Raw genomic sequence first — 27,411 nt, 5'->3', positions numbered from 1 at the left:
ATCTCGTTAATTTTAAGGATTATTTTGTCTAACTCTTACAATTTATGTACATGAATGATAAAAAATATTATATAAAATGTACTAGATAGATACATAGATAGATATTATGTTGTGTATGAGTAATATTTGAATTTATTTAATTACTATTATAAGTGTTAATTAGCTAAAAATATACATCTAATCGGTACATGGTCAAGGCACACATACTAGTATACTCGTGAGTTTGGCTCGTGATTAACTGTAGCGCAATTGAGAAAGTATAAACATAAAAGTATAATTTAAAGTTGTTAAATCATGAAATTCAATTGATCGATCAACCAGGCAATGGATTAGCAGTCTCAATTTTTCAAAAATTGGCAAGATGTTAAACTTCGCATATTCCTCTTTGTATTAGGAAATGATTTATAATTGAATTTCAAAATTTAATTATTAACTTCATATAAAGGGAGGTTTGATTTTAACTGATTAACTGAACTTCAAAATCTACAAGGGATGAACACTAACAACTTGGAGATATTGACAATAAATCCATTGAAACGCAAGTATCTCAATATGTATTTCTAGCAATGACCTAAAAACTTACAATTTCTAATAACAGCCAAGTGTCCCAAAAAGATAACTGTTGGAGAAACAGAAGCAGCAGAAAGTAGCACAAACGTCAAAGGGATAGGGTTGAGGACGCGAAACTGAACAAAACCATTTTGTACAGCTAATTTCAGAAACTAGAAGACGACAAAATACACAGAATTATGTAATGTTCCAGCAGTACTAAAAACTATAGGAACATGAAATTTTTTATTTGGTCCTTTATGAGAACGTATGTATTTTAAAAGCCCAAATATCACTGACATTTCGAATTTTGCATCCAATTAAAGTATCCTCATAAAGCCCAGTTTTGTGCTCATCATCCACCATAGGGAACTCCAAATCATAACTCAAATTGGTATCCAAGCACACAGTGTCTTTAGATTAACTGTAAAAAATAATGTCCTGCCGACTAAAAAGTAACGATACATTCCAGAAATTATACCAAATCATTAACTTTACAACACAGTTTCACATCATTACTAGTCAGGCTGAAGGACTTTACCTTTGAGACGCAACTGAAAATTAAACAGATTTTATCTTGGTAAGATACAAGGCATATAAAGCTACACATTTTTTTATTACTATAAATATTTATTAATTTTATTAATAATTAATTTAAAATATATATATATTTATTTTGATACGATCTCCCTATTATACAATAACATCATCATCACAATTATCACTAGTATAATTACCGTTATTACACCAACACCACCATCATTAAGAGTGATATTCTCATAATTTGTTATCACGAATATTAATATTGTCATTAAATCATCATAAAAATACACTAACGACATTTCAATAGGATTGTAACTTTTAAAATAAATTTATATTGAAACTAAAAATTAAAGAGAAAAAAAAAACTAGCGAAATCTTAAAACTGATTTTTTTATTAGAGATCTCAATCCAATTCAACTGAAATTGTCGGTAAATTATACAGCTTTAATTTGGGCAACTTTACTTAACTTCTAATTATATATGAAATGATTTACTCATTTATTAAACACGAGTGTAGAATGTGAATCTAAATAAAGGACCAATGAGAAGCACAATATGTTAGACTTTTTTAATTTCCTCAGATGTGGTCCAAGTCCGAAACTTTCCCAATGGAACCTCATTGTTTATCCAGAAGAATGTAAAGGATGCCCATTGTTTCATTGGACCAGTGCAACTCCTCTTTCAGCCTCCCAAATCCCCAACTTTGTGGGTCCCACACACACACACATCATTTTCCCTCATTAATTTCTGGGACCTATTTTGATTGTTACTATCATGTTGATGATGATGCATTATGTGACAAGGGGGTGTGTGGACCCTCCTCCTTTTCTATGCAACTTATTACTCAAAAACAAGCAAATTGCCACTATTGATTGCTTGGGAGTATCATCATATCATACTTTTCAAACCCCTAGCACGTGGAGAGCTCCAAAGTTATGACAGTGGGGGGCACCTCATTGATTGGTTGGTTCTCATGAAATTTTTTTCAGGGTACTCCTGCCCAATGGCTCATGGATTCACTCCCATTTTACTCATGTCTCCTCCTTTGTTGTTTGTTCTCGTTGCATGAATCGAATGGGAGATGCTTGTTCATAGGTAATAATAGTGGACGATACATTTGCTATTCTTAGGGCTTACCAATTCCAACCAAAAGGAAAAGAAAACAAGAAAAAGGATAGCTTCCATATATCAATCATTATAGATGACATTTTTTTCATATCATTGATTCACAAAACTATGATAGGAATCCTTCATAAATGTGGAAATTCTAACATGTGTAAAGAAGTATCGCATTAGATTTAGTTATATCTTATTATCGGATCGTTTATGTAATTAAGTTGCATTCAGTTTATTATATCATCAATATAAAAGCAAAAGAACATCAAACCCATTAATCAACATTCTCTTCGCACTAAATATAAGTAAAATTAATAATTTTATAATTAACTAGTTAAGAAAATTGGTTAGTATCATTTAGTTTTATTAATCATATTCTTTTCTTAAACTATGTTTTCATTGAAATTTAATATCAAGAGTACAAAAATGTTCATTAGAAATAGAATCTTAATTATTAAACAAGATGGGAATAATTAACATTTGTTTATATTTTGATTATGAAATTATTTTTGCTTATATTTGAGTTAGAAGAAGTATATGGTCTATCACAATGAAAGTGAATGACTATGACCTTAAATATATTTCACTACAGTGTCAATCTTTTTTATTGTAATTAAGATCTTTAACTTTTTAGTGGTATCTTGTGGAATTTTTACAAGTTTCAATTCTTTGAATAGATTATGAGATTATTCATCTGTTCAAAATTTAATCATATTTTAAGTGTTTTATCCTTCTTTCCTCATAAATAAACTCAACTTGTGTTATACACTTAGTCACATTAAGTTATTAATTATGTTAGCTCTTTAACTATGCTTGTAGAAATTATTTTACTTAATTAATTGTTACTCTCGATTTGAAAGTTAATTTCATAATTTTACTTGTAATGATTTTCATTTAATAAAGAAAAATAAAATTTGCATCCCTTCATAATTATTGAATGCTTTTGATTTTTTACAAATAAAGCAGACATATAATTGTATTACTCCGTATTAATTAAAAAGAAACCCTTTTAAGAATTTTCGTCAAACATATATATAGAATAAAGACATAAGAAATATTTACTTTAAAAATAAAAGACAAAAGAAATATTTTAGTGAAATTTATTTTTAAGGTGAAAAAAATAAAATTCGAATGATATGTATCGTTAATTAATTTTGATTAAAATATTTATAAATTTAGCTCATTTTTAAATTAATAATGAATGCATCTCTTTGTTTATTCATTTTGCAAATTTTATGATTTTAGAAGAGTCGTATTTCATCTAATTGAAAAATAAGCTTTAATTTATTTTCATTCTTTATTTTTTCAATACCTGTCGCTGTCACATTTATATACCTTAATCTCTTCAGTTGGTTAAATTTAATGTTAACAGCTGAAGGTAATTGAAGGTCATTGTTAGACATGGCAATGGGGCAGGTTGGGTACGGGTATTATCTCTTCAATCCCTTATTTCAACTCCTCAACATATCCCCATACCTGTATCCGATACCCCCCATACCTGTATCCGATACCCGACGGGTTTGAGTTTATTATCCCATCCCGGGGTATCTCCAACCCCGTTCCAAATACCATTTAGAAAAAAAAATTGTAAAAAAAATATTAAAAATTTGATTTTAGAAAAAAATAAAATGATTGTTAAACATTTATTTTTAACTACTTATATATCAATAAATTTATTATAACGCTTGTGTCTACATAAATAATTAAGAAAATAATATTAAATTATGTAAAAATTCTAAAATAAAATTAACTAGTAATAAAAATTATATACATTTTGATTAAATTATGCAAAAATTCTAAAGATTTTAAGTGGCGGGACGGGTTCGGGTTCGGGATCGAGACGGGTCTAATAATCTTATACCCGTACCCGTACCCGACTTTTGGTTATCTGGGAAAACTCGAACCCAAATCCATACCCGGTCAACTCGGGTATTACCCGTCAAAGTCGGGACGGATTCGGACGGGGTACGGGTTTTCTTGCCATGTCTAATAATTGTCCCATGAAAGTAGTAATACACGTTGCACATGCATGACCTAGCTTCACCAAGTAGTGAGTAAAAAAGACCCAACAACACCGTGTTTCAAAAACTGAGAAACAAAATAACTACCAGAAGATAAGTTCCTCGAAATTCATAATAATGGCCAGGCCAAATTTACCCTAATACAGTATTTTTTAATATTTTCTTTCATTCTTACCGATAAAAAAATATAATATTATACAATAAAGCTAACGATTCCCCTTTCTAAAAAAGACGTTTCTTTGAACTTCCGTAATGCCAAATTGCGAGTTATTAAGGAGATTATTATATAAACCATAATTGGAGTTATGTTTTCTTTTAGTGATAATTGGAGTTACGTGTTTTTTTTTCCTGACTGAAAACAATTTAATTGGATTTATGTTAAATTTTATAAGATATGAATTTGACATTAATTGGAATCTAAGATTTAAATTTATTTATATATCCAAAATATACATTTTATAATTTTTGTTCTACTTTTAGCAATTCGTGGATGTCTTATTCGTAATAGTGTGGATCAATATATCATTACAGGTCTACTTCTTCATCACCATAATATAACAATAATATTAATAACAGCATCAACTTATTATTTATGTTTATTTGGCTATTTTGTTATTGTAGACTCCTATTTTTGTTTCACAACTTTAGTATCCTTATTTTTTTAAAATACAATTTTAATTCAATCCTTAATTTTCCATATGCTTATTTTTTATATTATAATTAATTAAATTATTTTTATGATACTTTAAGAGAATGGGTTAGGTTCAGTAAAAAAAAATAGAGAGAGAGAGAGAGAATATGTTAGGTTTAATTAAAATTTAATTGGACCAAAATATATAAAAAATATAAAACATGCAAAATTAAGAATTATATCAAAATTTCAAATTTTTTTATAATAGAAGCAGTGATCAAAATTGCATATCAGAAATTATAGGAATAAAAATTATAATATAGCCTATTTATTTATATGAATCAGTCTCTTAGACATAATAAGAAAATCTTTAAATTGTCTAGTATGAGTGTCAACGATATTTAATGACAAACTCATACTTGATTCTCACGGTGTTTACAAATTTTTTGAAGAATAGTCACATACGGAAAATAGATTAATTTCAAATTTAATGAATTGAGGGATGTTCGTGATCTGTGACTCATCCCCTAACTCATGAAAAAAATAGTTTAAAGTTATTATTTTAAGATTAACTAATCTATTTGATCTTTTATCTTATTTTTTTTTATTTAATTTGATCATTTATCTCTTAAAAAGTTTAATTTGATCCTTTATTTTATTTTTTATGTTTAATTTAGTTTTTTTTTTGTTTTTTTTTTAAATTTATTTGATCCCTTATCTTATTTTTTTATTCAATTTGATCTTTTATCTTACTTTTTTTTCAATTTGATCTTTCAATCTATTTAAAATTGACTTCATTAATCATTTAAAAATATTTTTTTTTTCAATTTTCTTCCAATGATTGTCACTTTATTTTTATCAAAAATTTTATTCTTAAATGATTAACAACATCAATCTTAAATGGTCAAATAATTAAAGTGAACAAAAAAATTAAGATAAATGATCAAAATAACTTTTTTAAAAAAATAAAAAAATTAAATTGAACTAATAAAATAAAATAAAATATCAATATAAACTTTTTAAAAGATAAAGGATAAAAATAAAATAAGATAAAATACCAAAATAAGTAATTTTAACTCCTTTTTAAGTAAATATGTTTCTGAAAAATATTTTGACCTCCTATGTTTAGTTACAAGGCTGTACGGAATCGAAGCCTAAAATAGACAGAGAATAGGTCTTAGACCCTGTGACAAGATTTGACTTATTTCTAACCTTATAAATTGTAGACTTTATATTATATAGCTTATATCCTATAATTAAAATGCTAATAGTATTAAACATGCACACCGTCGCATATATAAATAGGTAGATTTTTATATAGTATAGGTAATTTTTCTCTTCTTTCTCTTGTTCCTTCTTATTTTTTTAAAACCTGTTTATGATGTGACATATTATATCATAAGTATATGTTTTTAAAATTTCTGAATATCAAAACTAGCGAAAAATATTTAAAAGAGACCAAAATTAAACATATTTTTTAATCATGATCTTGTTACATGATACCAAATATTCATCCTCGTTGGAAATTGTGAACATGGACTTATAAAGATAAATATTTTTTTTTAATATAATTTATTTTATACTTAAGGTTAAAATTTAAATCTTACCCCACTTAATTAAAAGACATATAAGTCTTTATTATTTGGTTAAGAAACATAAACTATTTATAAGAATGAGAAAATATTTAACCTAATCTTAGTTAACTATATGGTTTGCTTTAAAAAAAACTAACCAAATGGTTTATTAGAATGGATGTGCGTTTGTTTATTTTAGGGATAAATTCATATTATTTTTGTTATTCTGTGACTTAGACGCTTAAATATTGGCCTAATCATTCATTATATAAGTTGTAAAAGCTGGATGTCAATTTGTAAGGATCTTAATAATTAGAGTAATACATAGCAACATAGCTATTTTCTTTTCTTTCTTAGTGGGTCACAACAGGTATTGTGTGGTCACAGTCTCTTTTCTTTCTTTCTTTACTTTTTTATTTTTATGTTGGGAGCATCGTGAGGTCACAAATTGAATGAATCGAAGGTGATAAGATATCAGATCTTGTTAGTACATAAAGAAATGTTAACCCATCATTTTTTCGATTCTCTCTTTGTTTCATTCGGGGGAGAAAAAACATGAATAGTTTAGAGGCTGTTGATAATACTATCATATTATAGGCTTATAAATTAACCTCTCGTCATTCACCTACATGCCATTCAAGTTTAACAATGTTATGATGTTTGAGAGATTTTATGCAAACATATATTTTTTAAGTATTTTCTGGCATGTTTCACTAAGTTGCTTCCACTACCGACCCTTCTTAGGCATTATATAAATCATCAATTAATACAATTTAATTTTATAAGATTGAATTAGACCCAAACTTATTTTACCATACAACTTATCATGATTGAATTGACTCCTCTCTTTTTTTTTTTTTTATGAAACCTTAGAAATGTTTAGAAGTTTTATAACTATTGAACATTTATATAAGGTTTGGGGTATCCTTGTATCTTATTTATACAACATTTTCTTGACTGATAAAAGAAAAAGAAAAAAAACAGAATATAATTAGATGAATCTTAATATATAATATGAAATACATGATTCGTGATAGATAAAGTTGATATAATGCAATCCAAGTGGACCTTCATTCATTCTCAAGTCTCATTCTACATTTCATGTAAAGTCTTATTTTATATATTCAAGTTTGTCTTTTGCTGTTGTATGTGGTGTCAGTGGACTCGACTATTGGCCGAAATACTCGTGTGGGTGGGTATGAATGTGCTTCAACTTCCATTTTGCACAGTTGAAGCCATGGGAGACAAATTTTTACTGCTTATAAAGATCTTTAAACAATTTAATTTGCTAGTTATAGACATGCATTCTAATTCTTTTCTGCTCTTTATTTTGTTGCTAGCTTCTATTCTACTACTCTTCTTTTTTTTTTTTGCGCAAAATTGGTAAGACACTATTGTTTCTAACCGTGAGTATACGCGAGTCCAGATGCACGCACCATGAACAAAGCGAAATTATTAAGTACATAAAAAAATCATTGGAAATTTTACCCCGGCATAGATTCATTCAATCATCCTTTCTAACAGACACTACATATATACATGAAATTATCAAATATAATGATGAGCATACACTTAAATAGCACTTTTACACCAAGAACCACTCAATAGTACTGATGAACATTTTGAGTCGGGAAAATTAGCAGATTATTATTATATTGCTAAAATCAATCTCGTCATTAAACACTTAATTAGCTGGCTGGTAAAAGTTATGGTCATGAACTTTCATTAATAGATTATTTGTAAGTATTACTTCATGTGTTTATTCAGTTTCAAAAAAAACTTCATGTATTTATTAAAGCTTATCACACTATGTAATTAGAACAAGATATATAATTGTTCACATTCGAGAATACTGAAGACTTCTTAAGTCAGTTAAGAATTCAAGAAACTCTAGTAAACTTTCCTATGTGTGCCACCTGATGTAATCAAGAAAGAGGGATGTGAGGTACCTGTCTTTAATTAGGCAATCCACAACGGTTTAATTCATATCCTAATGATCCATTGTCCCTTAAATGTTAAGTTTGAAATAAAAGGAGCAAATGATTGCTTAATTAGTAGGTTAACCTTCCATTTTCTTAAGCATTTTACATGCAACTTACCAAGATAGAATAATTTATCAAATTAGTCGATAATTTTGAGTATCATTTAATTTAATTTTCAAAATTATAATAATATCATTTAATTTTGAAATTATTGAACAAAAATTACATTAATTAATCTCCAATACAATTAGATCGGAATCTCGTCCACTTTTGTCTATTCTTTTGATTCCCTCTTTTCTGTCTTAGAAAAGCCTAGATCACAATTATTTTAGTCATTAAAATTAAAAATATAAAGCTGAAACGGCTTCATTTTAAAGTGATTTTAAAAATTAAAATGATATTTTTAAAATTAAATTGAATGACTTTCATGAATTAGTTTAGTATCTTAATATATAAAAGGAAGAAAGTCTATAGTAGATATTTTCCGTCTAAACTAGTGATATAATTGACATTGACAATTAGCTATAAAAGTATTAACTAATTAAATTTAAAAAGGTTAATTTAAGTACTTAATAGGTATTTGTGTACATGCATAAGAAATTGGGAACAGATGTATACTTCTCCTAAATAATTGTGAGGCTTTTCATTTTTCATATTAATGGTGAACTTTAATAACACCCGGCCACAATTATATGGAATGAAAGATGAAAATATTAATAAGACTTTCTTTAATTTCTGCCTATTTAAATTCCACTACTGATAATTGAAAATTGCTCCTTTAAATTCCTTCAAACTTTAAATTTGTTTCTTTCCACCTTGCAAATTGGCTATGTTTACGAGTTCGTCTTTTCTCAATAGAAACTTCTTCTTAGTTTGGGATTTTGGATAATGGTCATAAGGTATTTTGTATCAACTTTTGATTCATCTTCTTTTTAGATTATTTAACAGGGTTTTTTTTTAAAAAAAAATTGGGGTTAAAGGGGTTTTGAGAGTATTTTTTTATTTTGCTTTTATCTCCTGGGTTAGGGGTTTAATTACTGTGTTATGCTTTATTATTTAATTTTTTATTATTCAAAACATTCAAGGCAACTACCTTACAGGGTTGTAAGTGTGCCATGAGGATTGCAAGTGTGTCATGTCCACCGCACCTTTTGCCGACAAGGATATAGGTAGACTATATACACAATTGCAACACTATTACATTAAAGCTTTTTTACGATACAACAACTATGACGGTTAACAAGAAAAACATCGTTGAAGGATTTGTGGTGGCATTATTGTAATTTTTAAGAAAATATACAACGATGGTTATTTAATAACCACTTTCAATAATGAATTTAAGGATTACAACGACAGGTGTATTAAGACAGTTCGTAGTTGATATGGTTATACAAAGATAGTTTTTTCATAATTACCGTCTTTGAATAAGCTTTTAAAATTTTTGGCAGAGTCACTAATAATTTAGTCGAGATATCTCCGTCTCAATTGCGCGTGCGTAACCTAGGTTCTTCGATTATGTGCTCACTGTTCATCGTTGTCCAAGCTAGTTGTATACTCCCTCAAAAGCCCCTTAATTTTTTTGTTTGTCTTCGAGTTTAATTATATCACCCTCATGGATTCAATGCTTATTTGTGTGCCTTTGTGTTTACAGTGACCCTCGAACTCACCCGCATTGTGTCACTCAAGCCTTGACTGGGCCCTCTGTGTCTTCAATCTCTGCGAAGCAATGCCGGAGAAGTTCATCAGTGAAGTCTCCGTCAAAGGTAAGTACCCCTGTACGTCAAGTGTTTTTTTTCCTTCCATGATTGAACAATGGTTGAACCTAGCGTTTAGTAATGCATATGCTACCCCTGTCTGCCTATTTGTGTGCCTTTGTGTTTGCCTTGTTGAATTTAGTTATCATTTTAGTTCAATTCAAAATAGTTTCATGAATAAACCTAGGTTAGGTATGTTGGGTCTTTAAGATGGTCTGAAGAAAATCTTGTACGAATTTAGGACAAGAGTTACAATGAACTACAGTTACGCTCTAAACTTAATACTGTTGCATGGAATTTGATTTGTTTGTAAGTGTGTGTCTGATTGAATTTCTTGAGGTTAATGCTAAAGCAATAGAATCAGCAACAGCAAAATAAGTGTCTGTTATCTTAGGCACAAGTGCACCAGAACACAGTGACAGTGAACATAAACCTTACAAGATCCCTGAGTGAGATAATATGAGTCTCACTCATATCTCTATAGCACCGAATAATTTGCTTGATTTCTGTCTTGTACTTTGTCTTTGTCTTAGTCATTTTTGTTTAGAGTGGACAAAAAAAATTTAGTTTGGCTATATGATAACAAAACAAACCTCAAAGGGGAAAGGAACAATTTCAAACCACAAAGAAGCACATTGAAATCAGGTCAAATTACATGATGGGACACTAAATTTAACCCGTAAAATTCTATGAAATGATTTCAAGAGATTGCTTGATGCTATGTGGCACACTTGCACTCATGCAAGTATTAGTTCCTAACTAGGAGGGATACACTAATTTTTGTCTTAGATATTGGCAAGGTAATATATATAGTATAAACTACTTAAAATAATATCTATATATTTGTAAATAAAAAGCTTTGAATTAGAAGAAGCATCAAAGTAGTTATTCTTTTATGGAAAATTATGAGACTGCTAGCATGGAAAGGTATATTTGATATAGAAACTGGAGAATGCAAAATTTCTAGACTATCCACATCTTGTAGCTTTGAAGACATTGAATGCAAAGTTTCACTTGTCTAATTAAGACAAAAAATGTTAATTACAAGTTTTTCAATTGTGTTCAATGATCATGAAAATATATTGATATTTTATTGTTTGATGAAAATTCTTACTAGGATCCTTATTTGTAAATGTGACAGTTAGCTAACAACCGCCTTAGATAGTATCATTTCTAATACGGTTCTTATATGAGACCGTCTTAGACAGTATTAGAAAGAGTAATTTCTAAGACAGTTGTGAGCTAAGGCCTGTCTTAGAATCCATATGCATACTTTCAACAAAATTTTCTACTAGAACTTTTCCAAATAAAAGTCATGTTGTCAGCTAGAACTTTAGATACACTCTATAAATAAGTATTTTTTTCCTGCATAAAACAACATTTCTAACATATAGACTATATTTGTAATTCTTAAATATAAAAATCTCAAACAAATGTTAATTAATAGAAATACTTCAAGTTTACGCTTTTTTTTATTAGGATCAGCCTTAAGATCTGTCTAACATTCGTATTTTTGCAAAAAAGACATTTAACAATGGTTAATAAAAGCATTTAACAATGGTTACAAACCGTCTTTATATCAAACATTATTAAAAGTTAAGACTTTTAATGACACTTATTAAACAACCGTCATAGAAAAATTTACTTTTTAAGACAGATCTTAACTCACAATCATCTTAAAAAATATTCTTTCTAAGATTTTTTAAGACGGTCCCAGATAAGAACCGTCTTAAAAAATGTACTATTAAAGATGATCAATTGTTAGTTAAAAATCGTCAACTTACAACCTTCTTAGAAAGTTTACTTTTTGAGACTTTCTAAGACGGTTGTAAACTAATAATCGTCTTACAAAGTTTAATTTTTTATGACAGTTGTTTTATAACCGTCGTTAAAGATTTTAACTTTTAATGATGTTAAATATAAAAATGATTTGTAACCGTCGTTAAATGCCTCTAATAACCGTCATTATATGTCTTTTTTACATTAATGCAAATGTCTTCTTTTTTCTATTTTCCCTTTATTTGGGTTATTCAATATGATTATGATGAAAAAATACAAATGTTAGACAGATCTTAAGGCTGATTCTAATAAAAAAAAGCATAAACTTGAAGTATTTCTATTAATTAATAGTTGTTTGAGATTTTTATATTTAAGAATTACAAATATAGTATATATGTTAGAAATGTTGTTTTATGCAGGAAAAAAAAAATGCTTATTTATAGTGTTTCTAAAGTTCTAGCTGACAACATGACTTTTATTTGGAAAAGTTGTGGATGATAGGAAATTTTGTTGAGAGTATTCATATGGATTAATTCATAATATTAAACTTGTTGCTTCCCAAGCATACTCAAAACATAGCCTGCCACAACATAAAATATAGTTACCAATTATTCATTACATTGAGGGAGATGAGGACAATATTTGTTGTTGTTGCTCTATAACTAAAACCAATTCTAAAAGGCTAGAAATTAAAGGTATGAAATAAATTAACTTTCTCTTCACCTATATTCAATAAAGGAGAATCATACACATCATATATTCATATTCATTTTCATCCACTAGACCTTGTTCCCTGTTATTAAAAGAAAGACGCTAAAAAGTTTAAAATTTTATCATGAGCAGGAGAAGAAAATGGTTTCTCGTTGATGATTGATGAATGATCCAAAGACATTGGGTAAGAATCATTTGATAAAATATTGAATAGTTTTTAATCCTTCAAAAAGTAGCATATAATTCCAAACCCATATATCACACAAGTTATTTCTGAATTATATGTCATCAAACTATATGAGTACATTAAAATGAATATAAAAATTCAGATACGTTGTATATATGGAATAAGATGGAGTACATTCAAATGCCTTATATTTTATGTTTACATTTTAGTTAAATACTATTTTTTAAATCAGTTCAGATAGTTAAATTAAGTTATAATCCTATATGCATATGCCTTTTTGGATTTATATGTTTTTTATACTTAATCCTTTATACTTTTGCTTATCCCCTTCAATAATTTGAAAATTACTAAATATAATTATTAAAAGTTATAATAGTAAATATTTGCTTGGAATTAAAAAAATTTATTAAATGCTTTCTTAAAACTAGGTACATGTGTTGCTAAGAATTAAATTCAAATTTACAAAGTTTAATTTTTTAAATAATTGATATGAATATAAAACTATTATAAGTGTTTCTTTTTACAAAAAATAAAATCAAAATGATGTTATAATTTTTTCATGAAATTAGGAATAGTAGTTGGTTAAATTAATAAGTATAATTTTTTTAATTATTTAAAAATTGGTATAAATTTTTTCTTTGAATATTAAGTTATGAAAAGTGTTATAAATTCTTTCTTGAAACAAGAAAAATTTATGTTAAATAATTAAATTCAAATTTATTAAATTTATATTTTTGAAAAATTTTGAATTCTTTATTAAAGTTTTAAACTTCTAAAAAGGGTAAAAATATTTTCTTGAATTTTTTTTAATAAATAATTAAATTCAAATTTATTAATTTTATATTTTTTTAAACTGTTGAATTCTTTATTATATAAACTTTTTAAAAACTTTAAAAATGCTATCTTGAAACTAAAATAGTTGGGAATTAAATTAGTAATTTCAAATGAAGGCTTAAGATATTTTTTATTTTTCCGGTTTAAAATATTTAATGGTAATTATATTTAACATTCTTATTACTTCTATGTTAGCTGACGTGAGTTAACCACATTTTTTACATCGTCTATTTAATTGTGGTGTGATTAATTGTGAGGTCAAATGGAAGTTGCAAATTAATTCAAATTAGGGAACCAAGTTGTAGTTAAATCAAAACTGAAAGCTTCACAAAAAAAAAAAAAATCAAAACTGAAAGAGTTATGCAATTCACCTATTCAATTTTTTTTACTGGTTCACCTATTCAAGTTAAATCAGGATTCATGATTTTTTATGGAATAACTCCAATCTTTTCTTAATTATTACATTTATTATTAGATTATATATTGTAATTATTTAAGATCGCAAGTCACCTATTCAATGGAGTGACGTTACTTTTAAAGACTTACAAACTAATTCTCTTTCTGATAAATAATTGTGAAGATGTATCAAGTTTGATGTTCCTTTGTCTTATTCATTTCTCTTTAAAAAATGAGTTCAAGAAAGGTTTATATTTCAAAAGTATTTCGTTATAAAATATAAAATTATATTCTCATAAAACTTGCACGGGTCCCTATTCTAGTAAGTCTAAAAGGGAGATAGTATGATCATTGCATGATGAAAGCAAGGACCGATGCACATATGACCAACCCTAAGATAAAATCATGGGATGTTCCTTTTTGTTCATTTTAGGGAGTTGCTATTAGCACTATCAATTTTGTTAATAGTATTATCCATGTGAGTGTTTTTTAGTCATATCCCGAAACTACCCTCTAAAAAATTGCACAACAGAAACACCATTGTGTTGTACAATGAGGATACCACAACATAATTGTGTTTATGTTGTGTTATTTGATTTTACCCCTAATTACTTAACAAAACCTTGATTTCATTATATTATTTAATTCCACCCTAAATAATACAACATAATCATGATTTTGTTGTGCAATTGCACCCCTTTTACAACAATATCATGATTCCATTATGTTTTTTTATTAAAAAAAAGAACTAGTTTTTTTAAAAAAAAAATGGAATTAGTTTTTCTGAAAAGTAAACTTTAATGTTTTATATTATGATTTAACAATCATATTTATGACGATATGTGTTAACTCACTGGCAAGGATACCAATTTGCCCAAGTAGTATTTTAAAACGAAAGTTCAAGTGTCGAATCCACATGGACTTTGATTGTACTCAGAGTTTATGTATATCCAATTTTCAAGAAATTAATGAATTGATTCAAGTATTTGTAACATGTGACATTAAATTTAAATTTGACATAAAATTAAACTAATAAGCTAGCATGTCCAAGGTCAAGAAAAACAAACACTCGGAGCAGTGATGTGACGATCGATGCAAAATTATGGGCATGTTGGGGGCTTAACCTACCAAAACTACTCTTGATGCAACGTTAATGATTTTTTTCTATTCAATATTATTTCAATCATCACCTACATTTACTCATATACTTTATCCATGATTCTTCACACGAAAGAGCTTAATCTACCTAATTTTTTCCCTAATCCCTTAAGAGGTAAACTGGATAAATTGCATTATAAACATAGATGCATAAAATAGGCTAAATAACATCATTCTATCCCTAGAGATGAATTATTTAGATGTTCTTTTCTAGTTTTTAAGAGATAAAATTTTTCCAATGTCTAAACCCTATAACATAACATGAGCATAGATGATCAAGCCACAAACATGAAAATAAGCACAGAAAAGAGACAATGAAACTGAAATAACATTAAATAAATAGTAAGAATCATTACATCAAGAGTGTTTGACTGCTAAGCTCCTAAAATGGATGGTTTAGCCTCTCATTGTCATGAGAGACTTACAAATACAAAAAGGGAATAAGGTGGTGGAAGGGAATGGAAGAAAATGGAGAGGAAATGAAAGGTAGGCTCATAATGGGTGATTCTCCCTCTAATGGATGTGCCATAGCTTGTTGTTCTGTGGGAAGGACTGAATGACTTGTTCCCTCTCTTTTCCCCCTCTTAAAATGTAGCACGTTCGTGTTTTTTGACATTCTATGTGCTAAGCGAGGTTGCATGCTAAGCGAGGAGTAAGTGGCCATGTGCTAAGCCTGCATTTGCACGTCATAACTGGCTTCCCATGTGATAACTAAGCGAGTGTGGCGCATTGATCAAGACTCTCCAGATCTTCCACTCTATTCCATGCTTCTTTTGTGTTTCTACAAAAGTATACCACCAAAATACTACAAATTTACCAGTTTAAGCACCTACTGGATAAAAACTCAGAAGATGCCAAAATCCTAATGTTTAACACAAAAAGAAACAATTAAAGAGGGGAAATCAGGTAATATCTGTGTGACTTAATTACAAAATTTACTTATTTATAACAATTATCAAACTCCCCCAAATTTAAAACTTTGCTTGTCCTCAAGCAAAAGTAAGCTAACTACACTAAGTTAGGTCAATGACAATGTTTAGAATGTAACCTACCACAATAACTGAGACAACTGCATAACTTTTCAAAACAACTTCAATTTCCAACTCTCAAGTTCACATTTGTCATAATTTTCATGTTAGAACCATGCAATAATGCACTTGGAGATAAAATAGTGTCATACCGTAATTTCGTCTGGAGACTATCGTTTGTTGATCTTTTGATCCTTGCTAGTTGACTTACTGTGTTGAACGTCAGTTACAGTGCGAAACAGATGATCATTCAATGTTTTGATCAAGAATGCGAAAAATACCCAAAAGGGAGGGCAAAAGGGTCATTTTAAGACTTTTTCTGAACCTTGGCTCGCCCAGGCTAGCCTCTGGCTCGCTTGGCCCCCAAATGGCTTAGGGGTGAAGTAACCAGCTCGCCTGGGCAAGTCAGCTTACTTCAAGATGAAGCAACAGCTCGCCTGGGCGAGTTGCCATGATCCCTAATGTCATCTTTTACTATAAATAGGCGCAAGGGAGGCTGAGTAAAGGTTCTAAGGTGCAGCATTGAGATAAATTAAGAGAAATCAGAGAGAAGAAGAAGAAAGAAGAGAAAAACAAGGCCGAGGTGCTACCGAATTGCGACCGTAATCGACTTCTACATTGTTCTTCGTTTGTCATCTGATTAGTTTTTGTTTTAAGGATTTGAATGCGATCTATGCCCCCTTAGGTGTCCTCTTTCTTGTTTTGTGCATCTTCATCTCCTTCTTCTATTATCAGTAATCTCATTTTCTTCTTGTAAAGTGAGTTTTAACTGATCATTAGTGCCACAAGTTATCTTTAAAAAAGGTTGAAGGGTAAATAAACAAAATCAAGATAAAACCAACTCATAACTAATTTCTTTTCATCAAATATTGCTTGAGATCGTTTCAAGGTCCAACACCTTAACGATTCTCTTTGTTTTTCATCAAACATCACTTGAGGTCATTTCAAGGTCCAACGCCTTAACGATTCTCTCCGCTTTTCAAAGTTTAAAACATCATTTCAAGGTCCAACGCCTTAAACGACTTTTGTTTGCAATTAAAATCAATCTTTCAAAAAACATAAAATCAATGTAACACACAAACTTTCAGACTTAAAGAACTACGCAGGTCTGAATTCTTCATCGCACCTAAGGATACATAGGAGCAAGGGCAACACCCTTGTCGACCCAAAAAAAATAAAAGAAAATATAAAAAGGGAAAATACATAATTTTGAAGTCATGTTTTGCACACTCGATTAAAGGTTGTCGTCCCTTGTGATGGACGCGTGGGGTGCTAATACCTTCCCCGTGCGTAAACAACTCCCGAACCCTTATTTTCAAAATCCGTAGACCTCTTTTGGTTTTTATAACGTTTTCCCTTAAATGAACGTTGGTGGCGACTCCACGCGTTTTCTTCATGAGAAGACGCACCATTTTGTTTCGCCTCGCCCTCCCGTTGAAGGGTAGGTTGCGACAAATAGGTTAACAAATGTAACAAGCAACAAAGAAGATCAACTATGCTTCATTTCTCACAAGGATAGTGTTTCTCTTAAGCACTCAAGTGTTTCGGTTATATGTATTTAAATTAAAAACAACTAAAAGTAATATTCCCAACTTTGCACATCATCTCATTTACTGCAATCACACCTACACAATATGGATCACTAAGGACTTTATTAAGCTTGTAACGTGGTGAAGTTAACAAAGAAATCATGGTTTTTCTCATATTCAAAACTTAGGTTCTAGGAGAGCATTCACCCATTCCATATTTTCTTGACAAACCATAAACCATTTTTTTCACTACCCCAACCTTATTATGTTGCCACACTCAACAACACACAAAAATTACTTGGCACACAGTTGCTTCCAACTTTTATTTCTCAATTTTTTTTACAGCAATTACCAAGATACACGGTAGAGAATAATATTGAAGCACAATACCACAAAATGCAGTTCACATCAGTTGTGTGTTGTTATTAATATCCCTGCAACAAACATTACCCAAGACACTCCCCCAAATTTGGGACAAATTTGTCTTGATCCATAAGAGTGTTCTCTTATAACCTAAGACAAGGTGTACAATAGTGGCATTTGCATTCAGCTCAAGGTTCAATGACAAATTCATTCACATTTAGTCTCAACAAGGTGCAAGGGATTCATTCAATCGCTAATAACAGGGTAGCTATTTGACTAAGTGGCTAAAATGAAAAATAAACAACAGGACCTTGATCATCTCCACATCATGTATGCATTCAAGCAGTCCGAGAATCATGGAAAATCGGGAAATTAAAATTAGTTGTTATTTCACAATCAAGCTTCACACAACTCACCCGGTCATATGAAGCATTTAGTTTATCATTCCATAATTTCCTGTCATACAAGCTAACTGCTTCACTCGCGCACATTTATTTCACACTCCATCATCACAACGACGCATGCTCACTCAAAAATTAGAAATTTCATAATATTCATCAGTATGCAATTCATCTCTATCATGCAGTCAATTCAACCAACACATGTCTAAAAAAACGTGATTCAACCAGACCAAAACGAGTAATTCAACCAAACCAAACGAGTACCAAAATGTCTATCATGCATGGCACTAAATTAATACTATTGAATAATTGAAAATTAAAACTGTCATAAATGCAGAAAAATAAATATAAGTCCTGATCAAAAGTGGCCTCAATCCTGAGTGGGCCAAGGGTCCCAAACTCCCTGGGCAGCTGTAACATCTACAACATGGTCCTCGTCATCACCACCATTTGCAACATCATCATCACCGACATCAGCATCAACTCCAACTCCAGAGGTGTCACCTCCCTCCCCGGGCAGAGGAAGGCTGGACCCCTGGCCAAGCGACCTGCTCCAAGAAAACCTCTGGTGACATGACTGGCTGCTAGAGGGAGAGCTGATATAGACTCTATAAGCGAAGGTATTAACCTTATGGAGACTCTACAACATGGGGGGAGCTGCTCGGGCTGAGTAGAGACAAGAGAAGGTGGGGCGGAGAGTGGAGGAGGGACAACCAGTGGAGCATCTGGAGCGGCCCCAGCCCTAACCCTCTATGGCCCTGGGAAGACAATGGAAGGATATGCAAGATTCCAATAGTTCTTCCTCATATAGGCCAAGTTAATCATAAGGCTCCACGACTCAAACGTCAGAGTGTCAGAAATAACCCCCTTGGCATCACAGAGGGCCGTCATCAAGGCAGGGAAGCCCAACCTCGAAGAATTGGACTGAGCAATGTGAGTAATTTGAGAAGAGATCACGTTGCCTAGGTCCATGTCCATCTTCATAACCAACCTATAAATCAATTAGGCACGATCCATGTTCAGGTCGGAGGTGTGGGAGGTAAGGGCCAGGTTAAAATATGACTGGACACTGACCACCCAGCATCCATAGCATCGCCACAATGGTCTAGGCATCTAGGTAGGTGTGCATAAACTGGGAGAAGGTGGTCAGGTGCTCCCCTTCAAGAATAATGATTGGGGTCTCTAGGAAAGCATTCAACGTCTGGGTGTTGAACCTGATGAGTTTCCCTTAGACTTTGCACTACTTCGGGGACTCGTCCTTTGGATCATATATGTTAGAAAAGAACTCCTTCACTAGTGCCACGTCGATGTGTTTCTTTGGCAATCTGGTGAGGTGTTGGTGCCACTGCCTCTACTGCAGCTCCTGAAGAAATTTGTCATATTAGATGGGGGAGAGTTCCACATACTGCTCTGGAAGAATGTTTCGAAGGTGAACATTGTCCTAGTAACAGAGCCAGGCGACCTCCAAGACAAAGCAGGTGGAGTCCCAAACGGGCTCTACCCCCTATGGTCGACTGGGACCTGCCCTTCACTTCTTGGAGACCATCTGCAAAAAAAATAGGACGGGTAACATAATTATGAACAATAAATGGCATAGGTAAAAAGGTAACATGGAAGGAGAATAAAATAGCAAAAAGGTTTGGGCGCTTAGCGCCAGTCTTGCAAAAAGAAGGTGGGGCTTAGTGCGAGGTTGCATGCTAAGCCCAATTAATGCAACAGGTCAGATAGAGAAGGTATAGGGCTTAGTGCGAGATGCTCGCTAAGCTCAATACAATCTGAAACAGAAGCAGGGTAACAGGGGCATAGTGCATGTTGGTGCATGCTAAGCGCAATTATGGGACAAAGAAGGAATTGGGCTTAGTGCAAGGAGGCGCGCTAAATCTAGACAAAACAGACAAAGGGCCTAGGGGCATGGCGGCTTAGCACAAGGTTGTGTGGTTAGGCCCCCATGGATAGCATTTATCGATGAATGGCTTAGCGCGTGACCGGCGTTAAGCTTGCGCTATGGCACACGAAAGGCATTGGGGCTTAGTGCACTATTGGCGCTAAGCCCATGCATAGATTATAGAAAGAGAATGCGGTTTAGCGTAAAGAGGTGCGCTAAGCCCGTAAATGGGGAGATAAAAAGACAGAGGGGCTTAGTGTGTAATTGGCGTGCTAAGCCTATGAAACAAAAAATGAAAAGACACTAGAGCTTAGCGCGTAGCTAACGCTAAGCCCATGCATGAAAACAAAAAGACACTAGGATGTAAAATGACACGTGGGCTTAGCGTGCAACTAGCACTAAGCCCAAGTACAGAAGATGAACAAAAAAATCAATGTGCTCGCTTAGCGTGTACAGTTGCTAAGTGTGGCATGCCAGCTTTGCGAGTTCATCCGAACAAACCTAGAAACTCATGTGGACCCAGAAATGCATGAGCTCGCTAAGCCATAGGGTGCAGGCATAGCGAGCTCAGAAAATAAAAGGCAACAAATGCATAAGGGCACTCATGAACAACAACCAACTAACATACTAATGTGTATACAATAACCATGCAGACAAGCAAATACATGAACAAATTGCATAATGCATGACTCAAAGGTAGCAGAGCCACATTCTGCTCTGGAAGAATGTTTCGAAGGTGAACATTTTCCTAGTAGCAGAGCCAGGCGACCTCGGAGACAAAGCAGGTGGAGTCCCATGCGGGCTCCACCCCCTGTGGTCGACTAGGACTCGTCCTTCACTTCTTGGAGACCATCTACAAAAAAAGACAAAAAAATAGGACGAGTAACATAATTATGAACAATAAATGACATAGGTAAAAAAGGTAAAATGGAAGGAGAATAAAATAGAAAAAAGGTTTGGGCACTAAGCCGCCATCTAGGCGCTTAGCGCCAGTCTTACAAAAAGAAGGTGGGGCTTAGCGCGAGATTGCATGCTAAGCCCAATTAGTGCCACAGGTCAGCAAAAGAAGGTATGGGGCTTAATGCGAGATGCTCGCTAAGCTCAGTACAAATTAGAACAGAAACAGGGTAAATTGGGCATAGTGCGCGTTGGTGGGTGCTAAGCACAATTATGGGACAAAGAAGGAATTGGGCTTAGCGTGAGGAGGCACGCTAAGCCCTGACAAAGGGCCCCAGGGGTGTGGCAGCTTAGCACGAGGTTACGCCCCCAGGGAGGCAGCATTTATCGTTGAATGGCTTAGCGCGTGACTGGGGCTAAGCTTGTGCTATGGCACATGAAAGGCATTAGGGTTTAGTGCGCTATTGGCACTAAGCCCATGCATAGAATACAGAAAGACAATGGGGCTTAGCGTAAGGAGGTGTGCTAAGCCCGTAAATGGGGAAATAGAAAGACATAAGGGCTCAGTGTATAACTGGCGCGCTAAGCCCATGCAACAAAAAATGAAAAGACACTAGAGCTTAGCCCGTAGCAGACGCTAAGCCCATGCATGAAAACAAAAAGACACTGTGATGTAAAATGACACATGGGCTTAGCATGCAACTGGCACTAAGCCTAAATACAAAAAATGAACAGAAAAATCAGTGTGCTTGCTTCGCGTGTACAGGCACTAAGTGGGACATGCCAGCTTAGCGAGTTCATCTAGACAAACCCAGAAACTCATGTGGACCCAAAAATGCATGAGCTCGCTAAGCCATAGGGTGCAAGCATAATGAGCTCAGAAAATAAAAGGCAGAAAATGCATAAGGGCACTCATGAACAATAACCAACTAACATGCAAACGCACATACAGTAACCATGCAGACAAGCAAAGACATGAACAAAATGCATAATGCATGACTCAAAGGTAGAAAAGGGAACCAAAATGCATAATGTTCAAAAACCCGAAAACAAGATAAGATAAAGTAAAAAAAGAAAAAAAAGGTTGGAGATTTACTAAGTTTGGGTGTTTAGGGTAATAGGAATCAACAAGAGGAATGGAGGAGGAGAGGGAGCATGGGAAACAAGAAGAGTGTAGCTTGAGGAAGAGATAAATTTTGTGGAAAGAAAAAAAATGAAAGGGGAAAAGTGGGTTAAGGGGATAGGGCAGTTTACGAAACTGCTTATAGTTATGGCCTTCGCGCTTAGCATGAGCATTGCGCTTAGCGTGCGGCCTGGCAGTTACAGTTGCATTAATGGTCCCACGCTTGGCGAACGTGACTTGCTTAGCGCACCAAGGACGACGTCCTTTGGTCTTTGCTCTCAACTTTTATTTGAATTTCAATTTTTTTTACTACTAAACTCACGCTTAGGACGAGTGTGCTCGCTAAGTCCAATTTGTGAAATTCCAAACCCAAGAAGGTTTTGGGCTTAGTGCCACTGGTCTAGCTTAACGAGATTTGCAGTTGAAATTGCCCTGTAACATTCGCTTAGTAGACCATCTCGCGCTTAGCAAGCATAGGTGGCTCGCTTAGCCTGTGATCTTGCGCTTAGCAAATTAATTGATGGCAGTTCTAGAGGCACATAGTGGCTTAGCGCGTTAATAGCACTTAGCATGATAGTAAGTGTGCGCTTAGCACGCTAAGCCCAATACATGGAAGCTCCAGACAGAGAGGAATTTGGGCTTTGCGTATTAGGTGCTCTAAGCCCAATTTGAAATAATTCCAGACATAGGGGATTTTGAGCTTCGCACAATGCATCGCACTTAGCGAGAGTTTTGGGGTGCTTAGTAGGCTATCTTGTTCTGAGCCCAATTTGAAATGACTCCATGCATAGAGATTTTTGGGCTCAGCATGGCTCTTTGCACTTAGCGAGAGTTTATGTGCGCTTAGCGAGCTATCATGCGCTAAGTGTGTCTCTCGCAACAATACATACGTGCTTAGCACGCAACTACACGCATAGCGCATGATGACAATTTCCAAAACCTAAGATTAACAACTCTACACCAACACTTAATCAATTCCACACGTGCATACATTCCTAAGGTTGTTCACATCACATGATAGCAACAACAAGCTTGCACCATTATTGAAAATTAAAACACAATTAGTCTAACTCAAGATCCACACACATAAGAATTAACAAGAAACATAAAAGCACACAATGTAACATAAGGAAAAGAAAGGTAAGGTTAGAAATCCCGAGTTGCTTCCCAGTAAGCGCTTCTTTAATGTCACTAGCTTGACATAAGAAACCTTCATGGGTCTTGGAGGTGGATGATGGTGGTCAATCTCTCAATATTGCCACCATTGTAGATCTTCAACCTTTGGCCATTCATAATCCAGCTCTGCTCTGGGTCAGTAGATGAAGGATCCATCAATTCAATAGCTTCATAGGGCTTCACATATTTGATTGTGAAGGGGCTAGACCACTTGGACTTAAGTCTTTTAGGAAAAAGATTTAGTCGGGAATTGAACAACAACACTTGTTGTCCAAGCTGGAAGTTCCTCTTTAGTAGTTTCCGATCATGGTATGCCTTTATCTTTTGCTTATAAATCTTGGAGGATTCATAGACATTGAGTGTCATTTCCTCCAACTCTAGAAGCTGCATTTTTTGCTATTCACCGGATAAAGATTCATCAAAATTGAGGAATTTGAGGGCCTAGTAAGCCCTATGCTCCATTTTCACTGACAGATGACAAGCCTTCCCATAAACCATTTGAAATGGGAATAATCGAATGGGAGTCTTGAAGGTAGTACTATAAGCCCATAGGGCATCATCCAACTTCACGGCCCAATCCTTTCTCGAGGAAGCCACAGTCTTCTCCAGAATCTTCTTTAGTTCTCTGTTGGATACCTCGACTTGACCATTTGTTTGGGGATGATGAGGTGAAGCAACCTTATGCTTGACATCCTGGATCTCTTGCTCCTCTTGAGTGACTTCTTCATTGACCAACCTAGATAGCTGATCAGCCACCAAGTTCTAGAACCTCTTATTGTCTTTAATCAATATATCAAATTCTTGGAGCTAAAGTACCCATCTAATTAGCCTTGGCTTTGAATCAATCTTTGTGAGAAGGTATTTTTTTGCCGCATGATTAGTAAAAATAACGACCCTGGAGCCAACCAAGTATGACATGAACTTCTCCAATGCATAAACAATTGTCAGCATCTCCTTTTCAATAGTTGTATAATTCAATTGTGCATTGTTTAGGACCTTGCTGGCATAATAAATAGAATGGAACACCTTATCCTTTCATTTTTCTAATATTGCACCAACTACATAAGCACTAGCATCACACATTAGCTCAAATTCTTGGCTCCAATCAGGGGCCACTATTACAGGAGCGTACACAAGCCTTTCCTTTAGAGTCTGAAAGGTTGTCAGGTACTCTTCATCAAATTTAAGCCGATAAAAGCCGACATGTCCAAGGAAACCCCGAATGCCCTTTACATTAACTGGTGGAGGCAACTTCTCAATAACATCAATTTTAGTTCTGTCTATTTCAATCCCTCTAGCTGAGATCTTATGGCCCAAAACTATCCCTTCATGGACCATGAAATGACATTTCTCCCACTTTAGCATCAGATTAGTCTCTACACAATGCTGCAGCACCGATTCTAGATTGGTGAGGCAATAGTCAAAGGAAGGACCGAAGACTAAAAAATCATCCATGAACAGTTCGATGCATTTCTCTACCATATCAGCAAAAATGGCTAGCATACACCTCTGGAAGGTGGCTGGGGAATTACATAACCCAAATGGCATCTTTCTATAGGCAAAAATACCAAAAGGGCATGTAAAAGCAGTATTTGCTTGTTCCTCGGGGTCCACTGCAATCTCATTATACCCCAAATAACCATCCAAGAAATAATAAAAAGCATGTCTAGTTAGCTGCTCTAACAACTGGTTAAGGAATGGCAGAGGGAAGTGATCATTCCTTATGGCATCATTGAGCATGCGGTAATCTATGCACATTCTCCATCCCGTGATGGTCCGTGTAGGGATTAGGTCATTTTTGTCATTCCGGACCACAATCATATCGCCTTTCTTGGGTACCACTCTGACTGGGCTCACCCAAGCACTGTCAAAGATGGGATAGATAAGCTCTGCTTCAAGTAGCTTGAGGACTTCCTTCCACACCTCTTCCTTCATGGATGGATTAAGTCTCCTCTGCGGTTGCCTCACTGGTCCATAATCAGTCTTCATCATGATTTTGTGCATGCATTATGAAGGGCTAATCCCCTTGAGATCGGAGATATGCCAACCAATGGTTGCCTTATACTTTCTGAGCACCTCTACTAATCGTTCCTCTTCATCTGATGTTAAATCAATACTGATCATTACAAGCTTAGCATCATTTTCCTCAAAAAAAACATACTCCAAGTGAGCGGGAAAGACCTTTAATTCTACTTAAGGCTTCTCTACTACATTATCTTTCTTCAATTCTTGAAAGGCATATTCCCCTAGGGGAATCTCCTTCAATCTGTCACTAAATCTTCTATACAAGCCCTAAGATCTTTCTCCTCCTCATTGGTCAGGCAATCAATAGCATTCATTAAAGCCTTTTCCAATGGTGAATGAATGGTCAAGCGCTGCATAGCAAGGTCAGCTTCTTGCCCAACTGCCTCTAACTTGAAGCGCTATCATTAGGGTGCTTTATCGCTTCAAACAAATTGAAGGTCTCCTTTTGGTCCTCCACACTTATTTCTAGATTACCATTCCCCATGTCCACAATACATTTGGCCGTAAGCATGAATGGATGACCCAAGATCAAGGGAATGTCTAAGTCCTCCTCTATGTCCATGATCACAAAATCTACAGGAAAATTGAACTAGCGAACCTTAACCAGCACGTCTTCAACTAAACCATCTAGCTCGGCGATAGAGCAGTCTGCTAGTTGAAGAGTCATTCGGGTTGGGGCAATCTTCAGGTTCTCAATTCTCCAGCACATAGAGAGAGACATCAGATTGATGCTCACCCTCAAATCAAAGAGAACTTTGTCTACTAACACCGTCCCAATAGAGTAGGGGATGGTAACACTTTTGAGATCTTTGAATTTTTGTGGTAGAATTCTCTAAATCACAACACTACAATTACCCTCTACCACAATGCTCTCATTGTTGATGTATTTCTCTTTTGTTAACTTATTGGCAAGTGTACCAATTTTACCACAAGTAGTAAAGATTAAAATGGAAGTCCAAGTGTCGAATCCACAAGGACTTTGGTTGTACTTAAGTGATGCAAGTCTAATTATTAAGCAATAAGAAGAAGTAGAAGAAGAAAAGATAGGGAATTGAGAGTGTGAAATTTGGAATAAGGCAAAGAAAAAGATAACGAGAAAAAATTAAATAATAATTTAAATACAAAAAGATGAAATCAGAGTGTTATAATGTTGGGGCCTAGCATGTCAAAACTACTTATAATGCAATGTAAAAGATTTTCTCTATCTAATGAAATTCTTGTTTCCACCCGCATCTACTGAATTACTCTATCTTTGGTTTCCCACACCAAGAGCCTAGTTTATTTATCCTTTTCCCCCAAATTTCTTTGTAGAGATACAAATAACAAACCACCTTAAGATAAGAGATGCAAACATTATTGGGCAAAACAAATGTCAATCTATTTCTAGCAATGAATTTATTTAGATACCCTTCCACAGTTCTTTAGAAAATAACCATTTTTCAATGCACTACACTCTAAACATCATATGTATGATCAAGCCATAATAACAAAAAAGCACAGAGAAGAGTAATAGAAAAAAAATTGCATTAAATAGATGGTGGGAAAGAATTACATTACAGGAGTTTGGCCTCTGGGCTCCCAACAAAAGGGGTTTAGCCTTTCATAGCCATGAGAGGCTTTACACTTCAGGGGCTAATATGGATGGAAGAAGGGGTTGGATGACTAGAAGAAAGAAAGAGGGGAATGGCTAAAGAAGGAGGGTTTCCCCTTAGGGATAGACTCAGGCTCTCTGAGACTCGGCGTGTCTTT

At 33.6% G+C, this 27,411-nt stretch overlaps 1 protein-coding gene across 1 annotated transcript; it reads right to left on the bottom strand.

The window, feature by feature from the left end:
* Window positions 1-23,673: 23,673 nt before the first annotated feature.
* On the bottom strand, window positions 23,674-24,027 carry LOC114420349. Its single transcript, XM_028386267.1, has one exon. It carries the CDS (start codon window positions 24,025-24,027, stop codon window positions 23,674-23,676), a length of 354 nt encoding a protein of 117 aa, XP_028242068.1.
* Window positions 24,028-27,411: the final 3,384 nt, after the last annotated feature.

The sequence above is a fragment of the Glycine soja genome, chromosome 7 (genome assembly GCF_004193775.1).
Source record: "Glycine soja cultivar W05 chromosome 7, ASM419377v2, whole genome shotgun sequence".
Lineage (NCBI taxonomy): Eukaryota > Viridiplantae > Streptophyta > Magnoliopsida > Fabales > Fabaceae > Glycine > Glycine soja.
Note: the sequence above shows the minus strand (reverse complement) of the source record. Positions and strands in the feature narration are given on the sequence as shown.

What these genes read in the sequence shown, in the direction of transcription:
- LOC114420349 (XM_028386267.1), bottom strand. Translation starts at nt 24,027, where the DNA reads ATGCAGCTTCTAGAGTTGGAGGAAATGACACTCAATGTCTATGAATCC.